The 14,334-nt window shown below is 39.5% G+C and overlaps 5 protein-coding genes across 5 annotated transcripts; 2 read left to right on the top strand and 3 right to left on the bottom strand.

Moving 5' to 3' along the window:
* Nucleotides 1-11: 11 nt before the first annotated feature.
* On the bottom strand, nt 12-1,036 carry LOC117646066 (ragulator complex protein LAMTOR2). Its single transcript, XM_034386734.1, has 3 exons — nt 802-1,036; nt 537-699; nt 12-448 (listed from the first exon to the last, which is right to left on the bottom strand). Exons 1-3 carry the CDS (start codon nt 867-869, stop codon nt 302-304), a joined length of 378 nt encoding a protein of 125 aa, XP_034242625.1. The 5' UTR covers nt 870-1,036; the 3' UTR covers nt 12-301.
* A 96-nt stretch (nt 1,037-1,132) lies between these two features.
* LOC117646064 (molybdate-anion transporter-like) lies at nt 1,133-3,574 on the top strand. Its single transcript, XM_034386732.1, has 5 exons — nt 1,133-1,316; nt 1,410-1,904; nt 1,984-2,388; nt 2,472-2,866; nt 2,978-3,574. Exons 2-5 carry the CDS (start codon nt 1,527-1,529, stop codon nt 3,105-3,107), a joined length of 1,308 nt encoding a protein of 435 aa, XP_034242623.1. The 5' UTR covers nt 1,133-1,316; nt 1,410-1,526; the 3' UTR covers nt 3,108-3,574.
* On the bottom strand, nt 3,460-6,619 carry LOC117646067 (trifunctional enzyme subunit beta, mitochondrial). Its single transcript, XM_034386735.1, has 11 exons — nt 6,409-6,619; nt 5,751-5,910; nt 5,455-5,642; nt 5,191-5,378; nt 4,936-5,110; nt 4,726-4,862; nt 4,524-4,651; nt 4,365-4,452; nt 4,138-4,288; nt 3,974-4,062; nt 3,460-3,894 (listed from the first exon to the last, which is right to left on the bottom strand). Exons 1-11 carry the CDS (start codon nt 6,473-6,475, stop codon nt 3,856-3,858), a joined length of 1,410 nt encoding a protein of 469 aa, XP_034242626.1. The 5' UTR covers nt 6,476-6,619; the 3' UTR covers nt 3,460-3,855.
* A 284-nt stretch (nt 6,620-6,903) lies between these two features.
* On the top strand, nt 6,904-10,503 carry LOC117646060 (zinc finger protein 791-like). Its single transcript, XM_034386724.1, has 5 exons — nt 6,904-7,483; nt 7,611-7,692; nt 7,775-7,923; nt 8,015-8,064; nt 8,157-10,503. Exons 1-5 carry the CDS (start codon nt 7,179-7,181, stop codon nt 10,379-10,381), a joined length of 2,811 nt encoding a protein of 936 aa, XP_034242615.1. The 5' UTR covers nt 6,904-7,178; the 3' UTR covers nt 10,382-10,503.
* Nucleotides 10,495-14,303, bottom strand: LOC117646063 (ER degradation-enhancing alpha-mannosidase-like protein 1). The gene is made up of 8 exons (XM_034386731.1): nt 13,754-14,303; nt 13,372-13,548; nt 12,908-13,278; nt 12,651-12,825; nt 12,275-12,566; nt 12,016-12,186; nt 11,773-11,931; nt 10,495-11,686 (listed from the first exon to the last, which is right to left on the bottom strand). The coding sequence occupies exons 1-8, from the start codon at nt 14,008-14,010 to the stop codon at nt 11,582-11,584; spliced, it is 1,707 nt and encodes a 568-aa protein (XP_034242622.1). The 5' UTR covers nt 14,011-14,303; the 3' UTR covers nt 10,495-11,581.
* Nucleotides 14,304-14,334: the final 31 nt, after the last annotated feature.

Raw genomic sequence — 14,334 nt, 5'->3', positions numbered from 1 at the left:
ACAACAGAGCAGAACTTGGAAACAGATTATAATTATTATCATTTAAATATAGATTTAACAATCACTTACATAAAACTAAAGGTCCTTAAATATTGATTTCTTGTAAGTCAAAATAACATCTTTCCTTAAGATTACAACATAATAATAATTTTTAAAATCAATAAATGCTAATAAACAACCAATAGGCAGAACTTGTTTCCCATTGAACCTGTTCTCAAAGGGGAAACATGCTAGAAGGGTATATAAATGTAACGTTTAAAATTTAGAAAATATACAATAGGAAACCATAATACAGTTATGCTCATGATGTGGCCACCTGCTTGAGGGGCTCTTCGAGATAAGTGGCAAGAGCTTGAGCTTTCTCTTTGAGGAGACCAAATCCTACAGTCTCTTTCGCATACAAGCACAACAAAAGACTTGCAACTTGTGTGATCGCAACCTTCCCATCCTGTAAGATACAAAGCATATAGAACAGCGCATCAACTTGTGTATCAAGGCACATCAATAAGTGTGTTAAAAAAGTAAAAATATTGTACCATGCATTCCATCAAAACCAGCCGCAGTCGGTCTTCTTTAAATGCATTTCTACCGTTCTTCTCATAAGCGGACCAGATGTTACTGCAAATTGCTGCGATGACTCTTGCATCATGATCACCATAGCCGCTGAATGCAAGAAGTGCGCCCTCATGGTTAAGCAATCTGGAAAAGAGGTAAGACAAAGAGAATTCATACACAACCTTCGCCCTACAATTGTTTGTACATAAACACATCCAACAGCATAAGGTTAGGTACAACACTTACAAGGTGTTTTCCACTCCGTTGGTGTTAGCCTGGCTAAGGACCTGTGTCAAAGCCTTAGGTCTTAACATTGTAAAATTTACCTAGGACGGCTTAACTTTAGTGACAATTGATGACAACTTTGGGATGAATCATAGAAGTTGACCGACTGTCAAAGAGACAAAAAGAGGCTCTGTGGTGGTGCTCGGTGGGTGGGAAGCTCCAGGAGTGACGGCAGAAGGGAGGAACCGAGAGGAACCCACCCATCGGCTCGGTTGCTTCGGCAGCCCTCCGAGGCTTCGGTCTTGCTTCGGAGCCTTCGGTTGCCTTCGGTATTCGACGGAACCTCCCTCGTGCCGTGCCGAGTGAGATCCGAGAGCACTGTTATCTGAGGGAGGCGTGTCGTGTCGTCAGCGTCAGCATGTCTGCTGGAGGGTGATACTGTGAGGATGCTAGCTACTCATTGTTTTCTCATCGATCATACAATCTTATCGATGATTTGCATTGAATCAGAGCAGATCTTATTGAGGGCTTATCTGGTAAACTTTTGATGTTCATTCACACTGGCCCTGGCATTCAATTGCTTGAGACAATGTGTTGGATTAACCCTTATCTCCCTTCCTGTTTTGCAGGTGTCACTACTCCCGTTTTATTTACCACTTTTATAGCTATCAATTTTTTAATGTTGTAAGAAACCCTTTGTATAAAATTTTATTTTCAAATTTTAAGAAACTTTTTGTTATGTTATCATGTTTTTGGAGTATTCTTCTATTGTGGGTCTCTCTCTTGTTACTTTTTATTTATTCCTTAATAATCAGAATGATGACCAGAAAATTCAAGGACAACTCTGTGATGCAGAAAAGTTGGTTCAGTTCAAAAGTCTACAGAGAAAGTACCTCATTGTTTACTTGTTGGCAACATTTTCTGATTGGTTGCAAGGCCCCTATGTTTACCGTCTTTACCATGAATACAGCTTTGACGATGCTGTGATATCAAAGCTTTTTTTAGCTGGTTTTTTATCTAGTTCCTTAAGTGGATCTGTTGTGGGGTACTTGGCTGACCGATATGGGCGGAAAAAATTATGCATTTTTTTCTGTTTTCTTTATGCTTTCTGCTGTTTTACTAAGGTACCTGTCACATCTGTTGCTATTTTTGACTTGTATCTGATTATTTACAGTGTGTTTGACAGGAAATACTCTGTTACAGGCATTCAGATCTGTTTGGATTCTCCTTGCCAGCCGTTTTCTCAGTGGCATTGCCACCTCTATTTTATTTTCGGCTTTTAATGCCTGGTACATCCATGAACATTTGCAACACCTTCAACTGCCACCAGAATGGATGAACATGACGTTTGCCAAGGCAACATTCTATAATGGCTTACTTGCTGTTGTGGCTGGCTTTGTGTCCAGCATTGCTGCAGATCTGTGTGGATGGGGTCCACTGGCCCCATTTATGATTGCCATACCAGTCCTTGTCCTGGCTGGTATTACTACTTTCCTGTTCTGGGAGGAAAATCGTGGCTCTGAATTGGCATCATCCTTCACATTCAAATCTACAGCCACAAAGTCTTTCCTAATAATATTTTCTCCAAAGGACAAAACTTTATTGCATGTAAGCAATCTTGATCCTTTATTTTCCCTACAATTTTTCTTTTTTTAGAAATAAAATTTAATTTTGAATTTTTCTTATTTCAGCTGGGCATGGTTCAGATGCTTTTCGAATCAGCAGTTTATACTTTTGTAATAGCATGGTCTCCATTATTACTCCCATTGCATTTCTCACTGGGGCTTGTATTTGCCGCATTTATGTTGAGCATAATGTTAGGGTCAATAATATATTCTTCAATGATATCTACTTATCACTGTTCACCTGAAAAAATGCTAAGTTCCTCAATGCGAATGGCTACAATATCAATGATGGTTGTTGCTGTCCTCACAATATCTGAGACCACGCAGCTAACTACTCAAATTTGTTACATTGCTCTCTTGATCTTTGAAGTTTCAGTAGGAATATATTTTCCTGCCTGGGGCTATTTGGCAGGACGTGCTGTTCCTGAAGACCTAAGAGCAAGTGTCGTCTCATGGTTCAGGTATGTCTAAATTCGGCACACATCAGGGGCATAAAGTTAAATAGTCTTGATATAAGTTCCCTTTCCTGTAATTTTTTTTCTTTTCTTAAATATGACTTTGTTTTTCCTTAGGCTGCCAATGAACATTTTGACCTGTGTATGCCTGCAATGGACATGGATTAACAAGCAAAACGTCAAAGCAATGGCCAGTCCAGCATCTACTTACCATTCTTCATTTGTCATGTGTGTAGGTCTCTTGTAGTTGCATGTTGGTCTAGTCAGAGATTTGCAGTGCATTACTCTCACAAACACAGTGGTTCCTCAAATGGTCTTGTTTGAAGAAGCAAGTCCAACAGTGCACATGTTTTAACTCACCAGGAGGTTATCAGCGGAAGACTGTTCCAGATCTGTGATTTACTGACATTAATACTAGTATTTTCAATTACTTTTTGTTTTTGTGGTAGGGATTGATATTTTGTTTAAATCAAGCAAGTTTAGATAGACTTGCTGTACTTGTGATAATTTGCCTCAGCCAGTATTAAACATTTGTCAAGTATGGCTGCACAACAATTAAAAGAAAATTAGGTAAAACAAAAGAGAGAGAGAGAAAGATCTTATAAATGTACACTGATTTTATTAAGAACAATTTAACAAGGAGAATTTGATTTTACAAAACCGTTGTGAATTGTATTACACACTAACTGTCTTAATAAAAAAAAAATAGGCCTATGATGTGAACATTACACAAAATGTCTTAATCCTAGAATAAAACAATAATACAAAAATACATGTGATGACTCAAAATACCATTTTTTAAAAAAAAAGAAGTAGAAAAGGCTAAGAATTGCAAGTTCACAAAAAAAGGGGAGAGAAAACAGTTCAGAACACACAGCAACAACAGTTCAATTCCATCAATAACAAAATAATAGTAAAAATTTGCTATGAAATTGTCCAGTTAAAAGATGGGCATAAATACTTCAAAATTAAATTTTCATTGAATTTCCATATTTTTAAGCGTCTGGATGCCTTTCAACAATTAATCCAACTCCCTGGAAGAGAAAGACACATTGAAAATGAAAAATGAGAAAAAAGACAAATACTGAATGAAACTAAAGAAGGTTATAATACCTGGCCGCCAGCAGCACAGGCAGCTACCAACGCGTATCTGCCTCCTTCCTTGACAAGTCTGTTTGCAGCATGGGAGACCAATCGGACACCTGAGTTTGAAATGACACAGTGTTGGCAACATCACCACACACCTAAAGGGAAGATTTTACAATGGAAAAACTTACCAGTTGCAGCAAATGGATGTCCAATACTCAATGATCCTCCCCAATTATTCCATTTTGCCAAATCAGGAACACCTACTTTCTCAGAACGGTTCATGTGAGTCTTGGCAAACCAGTCAGAATCCATTGCCTTCAAATTAGCTACGATCTGGCCCTGTAATGGAAAATTACCACATTAGTACTGCGTATTCAAGTTTGGTTTTCACTGCAATAGCAGAAGTAATACTCACAGCAAAAGCTTCATGGATTTCCCACACATCAATGTCTTTCACAGTCAGACCAGCTCGGGCCAAAACCTCAGGAATTGCATACGCAGGTCTGAAAGATTAATGGGTTAAATACCTTCACAAACTCAAACACTATTTTTAATCCACACCTAAAATTATTACCCTAGGAGCAATTGATGAACCGGGTCTTGAGAAACATAGATGTAATCTCTGAGGTAGGCCTTAGGCTTCACCCCCATCTCCTTGGCTTTCTTCTCTGGCATGAGGATTGAAGCAGAAGCACCATCAGTCTAGAAAATAACATTAAAAGATAATGCCATCAAGTCCTGGATTTGGGTGAATAAAGGGGAGAGGGGAGGGAGACCAAGTACCAAAATGATGCATTGGCAGCAGTGACAGTTCCATGAGGCTTGATGAAAGCAGGCTTCAGCTTGGCCAGTTGCTCAGGAGTCGAAACGCGGACGCCACCGTCGCGGCTAACCACCTTGGAAGTGCCAGGAACTGAGAAAATAAAAAGGAACTGGTAAAGTGTTATCTAGGTGTTGACATTGCCAGTTGTAAGTCCCACACTTACTTGGGAATGGCACAATATCGGTCAGGTATCCCTTCTCATGAGCTTCATGGGCCAGCTGGTGAGACCTTCTAGCATAGTCATCCTGTTCTTGTCGAGAGACTTGGAATGCTGCTGAAAGACGATCAGCAGACTTTCCCATGGTCTCACCTGAAGTAAACTCAGCAACAGCAGGCAACTGGGGCACATTAAGACAACCATTGTATTTTTTTATTATACACACAGTAACTCTCATCAGCTCAAGTCCTGTAACCATACCTCAGGGGCTAGGTGACTCAGACGGAACTTTGACAGCAGCTGAAGTTTCTGCAGAGGCGTTTTGGCTTTGTTCATTTTCAAGAGCATGCTTCTCAGGTTTCGGTTCAATCGAATTGGTACATCAGACATAGTTTCAACTCCTCCTGCCGCAACAACGTCGTATGCTCCACTTGCAATCAGACCAATTGCTGCAATAAAAAATCAATGCCTTAGTTAGACAGAGGATCTCAATAGTAATCAAATGATAAAAAATTCATTATGCACCTGAGGTCATAGCTTGAACGGACCCCAAGCATGCCTGAGTGACAGTGTGAGCAGGGATTTTCTCACTGAAGCCGGCACATAGAGCAGAGTCTCGGGCAATATTACTTGTCTTGACTTCCTGAATTACAGTACCGTAGACAATGTATTGCACAGCATCTCGAGGAATACCCGTCCGGCGAGACAAGTTCCTGAAAATTAAATGGACTTTGTAAGTAAGATGCAGTGCCAACAGAGGAACTGAAATGGCACTTCTGAAACTTCATTTACAAAAATTGAAAATCACTGAGAAAACTTACATTAAAGCATGACGTGCAAGTTCATGGGGCATCAACTTCTGGTAGTCTGTTCCAGAGGGAAGGAAAGGTGTACGAACTCCATCAACAAACACTATATTCTTCCCAGTCTTGTCCTGAACAGCTTTCGTGGAAGCTTGTGCAGCAAGACAACGAACTGAAACTGAAGAAGAAAATTGAATGAGTTGAAGTTGATGTGACCCATAGAAAATGAAGTTGTTGACTCGTTGAAATGAGTTATGACACTTTCATGGCCCTACTGTACATAGGAGCAAAGTTCACACAGGCCAATCCAAGCGTAATCATACATGAGCATTGAGTTGATAGTTCAGGGGAGACCTGAGAGACATACACCTTAGAAACTTAATTATTTTTTTTCCCAGCGAGCAAAATCTGAAACCTTGTGAGGTGTCACTTGGGACATATCACTGCAATGGGGTTATGGAGGCCACAGCAAAGACCAGTGGCATAACCTTTATCATGTTAGATGAGATTAAGCGAACACCAAGTATGAATGAACTGCGTTCCATGTGGGCACATGATTGACCGAAACACACAAATGCCGTCTCAGATTCGGACAGAGAGGGGGAGAGAGCTGCTGACAGATCGCGACTGCCTACACTACGAACAGGCAACTGTTGCCCATCTACGCGGTACTCACCATTTTTAATCGTTAACAACGGGTTTGGAGAAGCCCGGGCAACGCCGAATGCCACCTGCATCGCCATTTTCGGAGAGGTTCAGACTGGCGTGTTCACCGGCAGCTGCGACGAAACGATACTGTCTGCAAAAGCTCCCTGTCGCTGTCGACCTATGAACATTGCCCGCCCCACCAGCCGACGACACGCCGACGAGCCACGATTTTGCACAGTGTAGGGCTGCGTCCGAAAATGGATCTTCTCGAACGCAAAGCCCCGCCACAAACATTGCCAACTGTTATTGATTAAATTGAGGTCACTGTTGATGGAAGCAGTTAAAACCGCGTCAACTTGGCTTGTTGTGGGATTATTTGGAATGTTAAAATTGCACTTCTCTTCGGGAATGCCCTTCACGCCGAAGATAAAAGCTGGGAAAAGATGTTTTCCAATTTTTCAACTGTTCAACACAACACATGAATCTCTCATACTCCTTTCCTCTCCCCTCACAAACGGAATCATAACAAACACAAACACAAACTAGCCTGCAATTCGATGTTCAGTACTTCACAGTGCACACTGCACCACACCACATTTTTCTCTCTAACTTCTCGTGCATCAATATCAACCACAAGTGCCTTTCGCATCATGCGAATTTTCTCAAGTTCTCGTAGAAATGAATTATTTATTTGGCTCCAGGATTCTTTATAGAATGAATCTGTGGCATCAAAATATTGATGTCAACTTGCAGTTGAAACTTTAGAACTTCTGCAACCTGTTATAATATTTAAAGAGAATGGCTCTTGTATCTTATGTTGATATTTTGGAGGTTGTTGGTGAGCTGAAAGATTTTAAAGCCAAACTTGTTGAAGGAGAAAAAATAGCTCAGAAAAATGGCATTTCCAAGCTGGCTGTTAATGAGAATACCAAAGGGGTATTCGACATTTCAGCTTCATGTCAATCGTTAACGGAGGACACTGCCTTTGATGTTTCAATCTCTGTTGTATGTGAGCCCCGTATTCTGGATTGCAAATGCTCTTGTCTGGAAGGAAAATCAGGAAAATGTCAACATGTTGTAGCAACGCTAATGCACATTCATCGGTAAGCTGGTAGTTTAGACTGACAGTCTTTTCTCTGATGACGATATTACAATTTTCTCATTGTTGAGTATGTGTAACTGTTTCCAAAAGAAATAACTGGATAATCCTTCTTTTTTTCCTCTAACTAGGAGCAATATTTCTGCCGAGACTCTCAGTTATACAGATCCTGGAAGTATTGAATGTGTCAGTAGCAGTAAACCAACCAACCAGGTAACATAAAATCTTTGTCTATGTTTGTATCTGTCTCTCACATGATCGTTGTAACACGTAACAACTTATCCCTTTTCGAAAGCAAAATGCTGAGGAAACTACCATTGAGATGGACACAGATCCACCGAGAGACGCCATTCAGACAAAGGAACAGACCACTGAAGAACTTGATAAAGAGGGACCCGGAAAGCACATTTCAAACTCTGATAGCAATGGTAACAGAGAACTAAGGTATGGAAGAAGTTAAAAATAATAATAATAGTAATAATAATAATTTTCATTACCCTTTAAAACATTATGCTCACTTTTTCTTTTACTATAGACTGGGACGAGGTCAAAGGAAAGTGGCACCGAATCCTAAATATGTATCTGGTGAGTTGAATCTTTAGCTCTAAAAAAGTTTTCTCTCTGTTTTGTGATGTATTATTTCTATTTATTATTTAATATTGTTTTGAAATTTTTAGAGACTAAAAGATTTTTATGCCAAGTGTGTTCAAAAGCATTTGGAAAGAAAGCACATTATGAAGAGCACTTGCGTAGTCACACTGGTGAGAAACCATTTGTGTGTGATGTTTGTGGTCAGCGTTATTCTCAGAAACGATCACTTGCAAAACACATGAATATCCATAAGGAGGACAAGGAAGAGAGCCAAACTAATCCTCCGTTAGGCACTCCTGGAGTTTTGAAACCACTTCCTCTTGTAGAGGATGGGCTTGTGGAAAGCCAAGCTCCAAAGAATCCTAGTGAAGATGTGCGAAAAAGTGACGGTGAATTCACTTGTGAAATCTGTGGCAAGCAATTCAAAAGACTTACTCATCTTACTCAGCACAAACGGACTCACATTGATGATAAACCTTTCAAATGTGGTGAATGTGGTAAAACTTTCAGCCGTGAACGTACATTTAAAGCACATAAACATAAACCTGACGGGAGTCCTGCCTCACCACCAGCGCCTAAGACACGTACCGTAACCACGTGTGAAGTATGTGGAAAAGAATTCACTAACCGTGTGCACCATGAAGAGCATATGAGAAGCCACACGGGTGAACGTCCATTCCAGTGTGTCGTGTGTGGGAAAGGCTTTGCTTCCAAACGTTCACTGCGCAATCACAGTCATGTGCGAAAAAGTGAAAGGGACCGTCCTCATATGTGCTCTCTGTGTCCTGCATCATTCACTACAGCATTCATGAGGAAAATTCATGAACGAGGGCATGCAGATGAAAGACCGTATGTCTGTTCTGAGTGTGGTAAAGCCTACCGTTCACAGCATGTGTACCAGGATCACCTTAATCAACATAAAGGCATCAAGGCTCACACATGCAAAGAGTGTGAAAAGTCTTTCACTTGGCGCACATCCTTATGGGTCCACATGAAAGAACATGCTAAAGAAAAGCCGTTTGAATGCATTCAGTGCGGAGAAAAGTTTTCTGTACAATCAGAATTGAAAGATCACTGGGTGGTGCATTTGAATGACAAGCCCTACCAGTGCTCTGAGTGTGGTTTGGGTTTCATGCTTGAAGCTGATCGTGACAAACATGTTGAAATTCACAAGCAGTCCCCTTCCTACTCCTGCACAAAATGTGATGAGAAGTTTCTCTGGGCTCATGATCTCAACAGACACCAGCAAACACATGCTGAAAAGAAGAGGAGCTTATGCCCAACATGTGGTCAAACCTTTTCCAGTAAAGGCCACTTGAAAGTGCACATGCTAATACACACTGGAGAAAAACCTTTCGAGTGTGCCACATGTCACAAAAGATTCTACACTCGTAGCCTCATGAGAAAGCATGAAGTATTTCATTCAGATGATCGCCCATTTGAATGTGTTTTGTGTGGGGACAAATTTCCTACCCAAGGTATCTTAAAAGCTCATGTTAGAACACACACTGGTGAAAAACCTTTTACATGTGAAAAGTGTGGTAAATCCTTTCCTCAGAGTTCTTACCTCAAGCGTCACATGCTTACACATACAGGAGAGAGACCTCACCCATGTCCAGAATGTGACAATTCATTCACCTCTCGTTATGACCTTAAAATTCATCTGCGAACTCATACAGGGGAAAAACCTTATTCTTGTGATGAATGTGATGAGAAATTTTACGAACGTGCGCATTTAACAGCTCACTTGCGAACTCATACAGGTGAGAAGCCTTATATTTGTGATTTGTGTGGCAAAGGATTTAATAGCAGTAACCATATTAAAAAACATTTTGTCCGTAATCATCCAAATGTAGCCCCATTCAAGTGTACTGACTGCCGAAAAAGATTTAAGATGTGTGAGGCATTACGTAAACATAGAAAAAGTGCTCATCTTTCAGGAACAGAAGAGGTAATTGATTTGAGTGAAACCAGTAATGAGGAGCATAGCCGACATAGTCAAAGTTCAGACAGTAGGGATCCACTCAAACGCCTCATTCGTGAAAGTGAAATTCTAGATGATTCATCATTGGATCCTGATGATCCACCAATCCTCTCTCCAGAGTATGAGATAGTGCATGTAAACCTGGTAGATTCCTCACATATCTTAAAACTCCCTGCTGGGTTTCGATGTGAAACCGTACAGGTTTATCAATCTGACCCTATGTGTAGTTTTGAAGACAATGGCGAATTTGAAGCAGTCACCTTGACTCCTCTACCAGAAGAAATAGAAGTATCTGACCCATCTTCCCCTATAGTGGTAGATGTTTAAAAAGGATTTAGGCCAATAGCCAAAACTTGATAAATATGACTTTCATGCAAAACGTTGTGGATGTATTGATGTGAGAGAATGTTTTGACATTTAGTGAATAAACAACTTAAAAATAACTTTGATACAACAACTTTTATCAAACTCTGAAAAGTTAAGTGTTAAAAAAATACATTCAAAACCTTGGAAAAAAGAACATAGCCATGCTGCTCAACACCACTAGTCAAAGAAAATAAATTCACAGCATCTTAAGCTTTAAATGCAGCAATTCAACATATAACAGAAGAAACAGCAAATCACATTGAAATATCAATAGATAAATTCAAAGAATGTCTTTTTAACAATAAAACACTTCCAGAAGAAGGAGGATTATTGAAATAGATGTCACTGACAATACGTATTTTCATTTGTTAAGGAAACCCTTTGGCTTGTCTTTTATCTGGGGTTGCACAGATATTTGTGGCACATGACTTGCAACTCTGGTCAATTGTTCCTATTGCCAGAAACTAGTACACAAACTCATCTGAGTTTCAACCTAGGAAATAACTTTAAAAACTAAACACACATCATATCACTAATAAATGTTTTGTCTTTCATGTCCCGTGAGATATCAAAAAAGGATTGACAAAGAAATTCAAACAAAGGACTGCATTGCTGCAAAAAAAAAAATGTAAACAGCTTGACTCCATGAAGTGGAATGATAATGATTGAATCTTACCTTACATCACTAAGCAACAACAAACATCACAAATTGAGGAAGGCACTTGCATTTATCATGAGCTACCCAAGGTACATAAACATCACAAGTACATTCAAGTCAACAACAAATTTTCATGACTCCATTCTGATGCAGAACACATGTGGAATTGGAAGATAACTACAAAAAGTATGATACACTAGTCAACAAGCAAAACATCTTTCTCCACACTTTCACATAATTAGTTAAAATTGGCAGTCTTCTTAAATGGAAGTGATCACAGCAAAGTCTCACAGCATTTTACTGTGATTGACAATTTACATCCAAGGAGTAGCTGGCAGTTAAAATACCATATTTCAACTAGGATACTGCTCTTAGAATTAATCAACAATTAGATAAAATTTAATCACATTCAAACTTACTACAGAAGAAAACAACACCATATGGAAAATTCCCTTATTGACAAACATCCGTGTATATATCAGCTAAACTGCTGATTTGATTTCTCAAGAATAATTACTGATGATAACTCCTAATTGTCTGCTTATTTGGTCCAGGTACTTTGACTTCAAAGGCAGGAAAAATGTCCGTTCTGCATCGACTGCTTCACACTTCAAAAAGAAAAAGACCGTAATAATTAGAAATTTTCCTTAAAACTCACACTTTTTATGAAGAAGAAACATTTGAGAAAACTTACTGAAGGTGCTGACACATTGGCAGAAACACTAATCCTAGGTGAACCTAAATGTTTTATTTGCTTATCTCTGAATTTAGGAAGTAAAGGAAGTAAGTGACCTTCTGTTGAGAAAATATAATTGCCATGATTCTTATTCACAAAGTTTTCTGTATCAAATAGCTGCAAATTAGAACAAGAATTAATACCAGAGCATGCATAAATAATGTATGCTAGAGTTCCTATCAAATACAGTGCAGCACTTACGAGAAATAAATACTTGCAGGTTTCACTGAGGAAAAAGCTTTCCATTCTATCTTCAAGACTGCGGTCTAGAACACTATGGACTGTAGCAAAGCCACATGTTGTTCTGGTAAGACTGTTTAAACTGTTCAGAATATCTTTCCCAACATGAAGATAAAATGGGCTCCTTGTAGCCTGATGAAAAAATGAAAAAAAAATTGGTTTTCCAAACATTTTTGGCATTTATATATAAATAAATGATTTGAAATCAAGATATTGATACCTGATACAAAAGATACGTGGACTCAATGAGCTCTGGACGAAGAGGATAGAATGCCACATCTGCAGAAAGTTGCTGCCAATTCCAACGTTCAGGCAAAACACCATAGTACTTCCAAATGAAATAGTAAAGTGCATGTGAACAGATAGCTTCTTCTACATCTCCATGGAGAACTTGAATGCCACTGAATGCTGCTTGGAGACTGTCAATCCATGAAGTATGAACATCGCCACTTTGCATGTCGACATTCACATACAAAGGGTGGTCTCCCTCACCTTTATTGCAGTGAGGACGTCTAGAAAAGAAATATAAAAAGTGTCAAATTTTATTTGAGAGAAATGAAGGTATTCCTTGAAAGAAATACACAACTTCAACTCACCCTCTTCGCATATACTGTTTAATACTTGCATATGCTTCAGAAAACATCTTGTAGTCATCCTCTTCACCAAACATAATGTAAGCTTTGAGGAGGTACTCGTAAAATGAATCCAAACCTGCACCAAGACCACTTAAGCGCCCTATCCACTGTCCAGACTCAGCATTTATAACATTCCCTTAAAAAAAAAAAAAAAAAGGAAACAATTTTATAAGATAAAGAGTAATTTTGCACATTCAATTCTCTGCACATCAACATACCAAGGAGGCCTGTTGTTTTTGACCTCAGATTCCAAAGTGTCCGGCTTGCTTTTCTCGCATGGTTTTCATAGATAGGATCTTTAAGTAGACGACTTAACAAGCCAAATTCTACAACTAATGAACCTGCACCAGCTGTGCAAGTTTCAACGGATCTTGCTGCAGCGCTAGTTACTGAGCCTCTTCCATGACGCAAATTCACTCGAGGGTAGGGTATACCTGTGCCACTCTCAGTAAATGCTGGTAAAAGGCGGTTAGCCAGGTCTCGAGCAAGATGTAATAATTCATCTTTGTACCATGGTGGTTTAAGCTGCCCCAAGGGTTGTGCAGGATCTGTCATTAACATGTGAGCAGATAGAAGAGCTCCAAGAACCCTGAGACAGAAAATTCAAAAACCAATTAGTCAATACCACTGGTGATATTAAAACAGTAAATGAGTGGAGTAATGAGATAAGGAAGACTCCTACCGGATATTTACTTCAAAGACTTGTACAACATTATCTTTATCAAATGACACATTGTCAATAACTCGTTCCACAGCTCTTTGAAACTCAGAGGCATTTCCCAAGACAGCTAGAGTGTCAAGAGAGTCGACTAATGTCAAACTGTAATCGCCTAAAATATCGTTGATGTTGATATTGGACCTACAACAGTGTACAGTCAAATATAAGGCATCATTAAACGTTATCATGGCAAGCAGCTTGTAATTCAACAAGGAGATGGTCACAATATTCCATTTTTTAATTCGAACACTGAAAAATGTTTTAGGAGCATAATTATCATTAGTTAATAGGTCAATAACATAACCTCAATGTCTTTTGGGCAGCAAATGTCAAATGTCATACTTACGGATTGGCATAGTCGGGGCCTCTTCCAGTGCACATTATTGGATTCAGCTCGTCCATCGGGAAAGCATGTTTCATGTAATTGTTGTATCCAAAATAAAACATTTCTCTGGCTTCTTCCCTGAGCTGTAAGCGAAGTTCCTCAGGGAAGGAACCGTACTTCTTTTCCAAATCATCTAACGGTTTTCTAAATATGTCTAAACTACTAATGAGCGTGACATGAAAACTGAAGAAAACTAGACTAGTCCCAAAATACATCATTCTCAGGATCTTTTATCGGCACGACCTGCGCTTCATGATGATGTGTCAACTACGCCAGCGGGCAGCGCCAGATGCAAGTTTCAAGATCCTTTCACGTCGAGTAATTCCAATTCCCTGTTTCTCGATGGTCAATGCGGCCTGCGTCTATGGAAGGGAACTGCGACAAATTGATTCAGTCGCCGCCGCTTTGCAAAAGCTTATTAATGAGCATACAAACTTAGTACAACAAAACTTAGAACTGATCACAGTATTTGATTTTCCCTCTCTCGAGAAGGTGAACGTGAAACTTTATTGCTATTGGTTAGTACAGCTACAACTCACCAG

Source organism: Thrips palmi, unplaced genomic scaffold (assembly GCF_012932325.1).
Source record: "Thrips palmi isolate BJ-2018 unplaced genomic scaffold, TpBJ-2018v1 HiC_scaffold_19, whole genome shotgun sequence".
Taxonomy (NCBI): Eukaryota; Metazoa; Arthropoda; class Insecta; order Thysanoptera; family Thripidae; genus Thrips; species Thrips palmi.
This window is presented reverse-complemented; position numbering and strand designations above follow the sequence as displayed.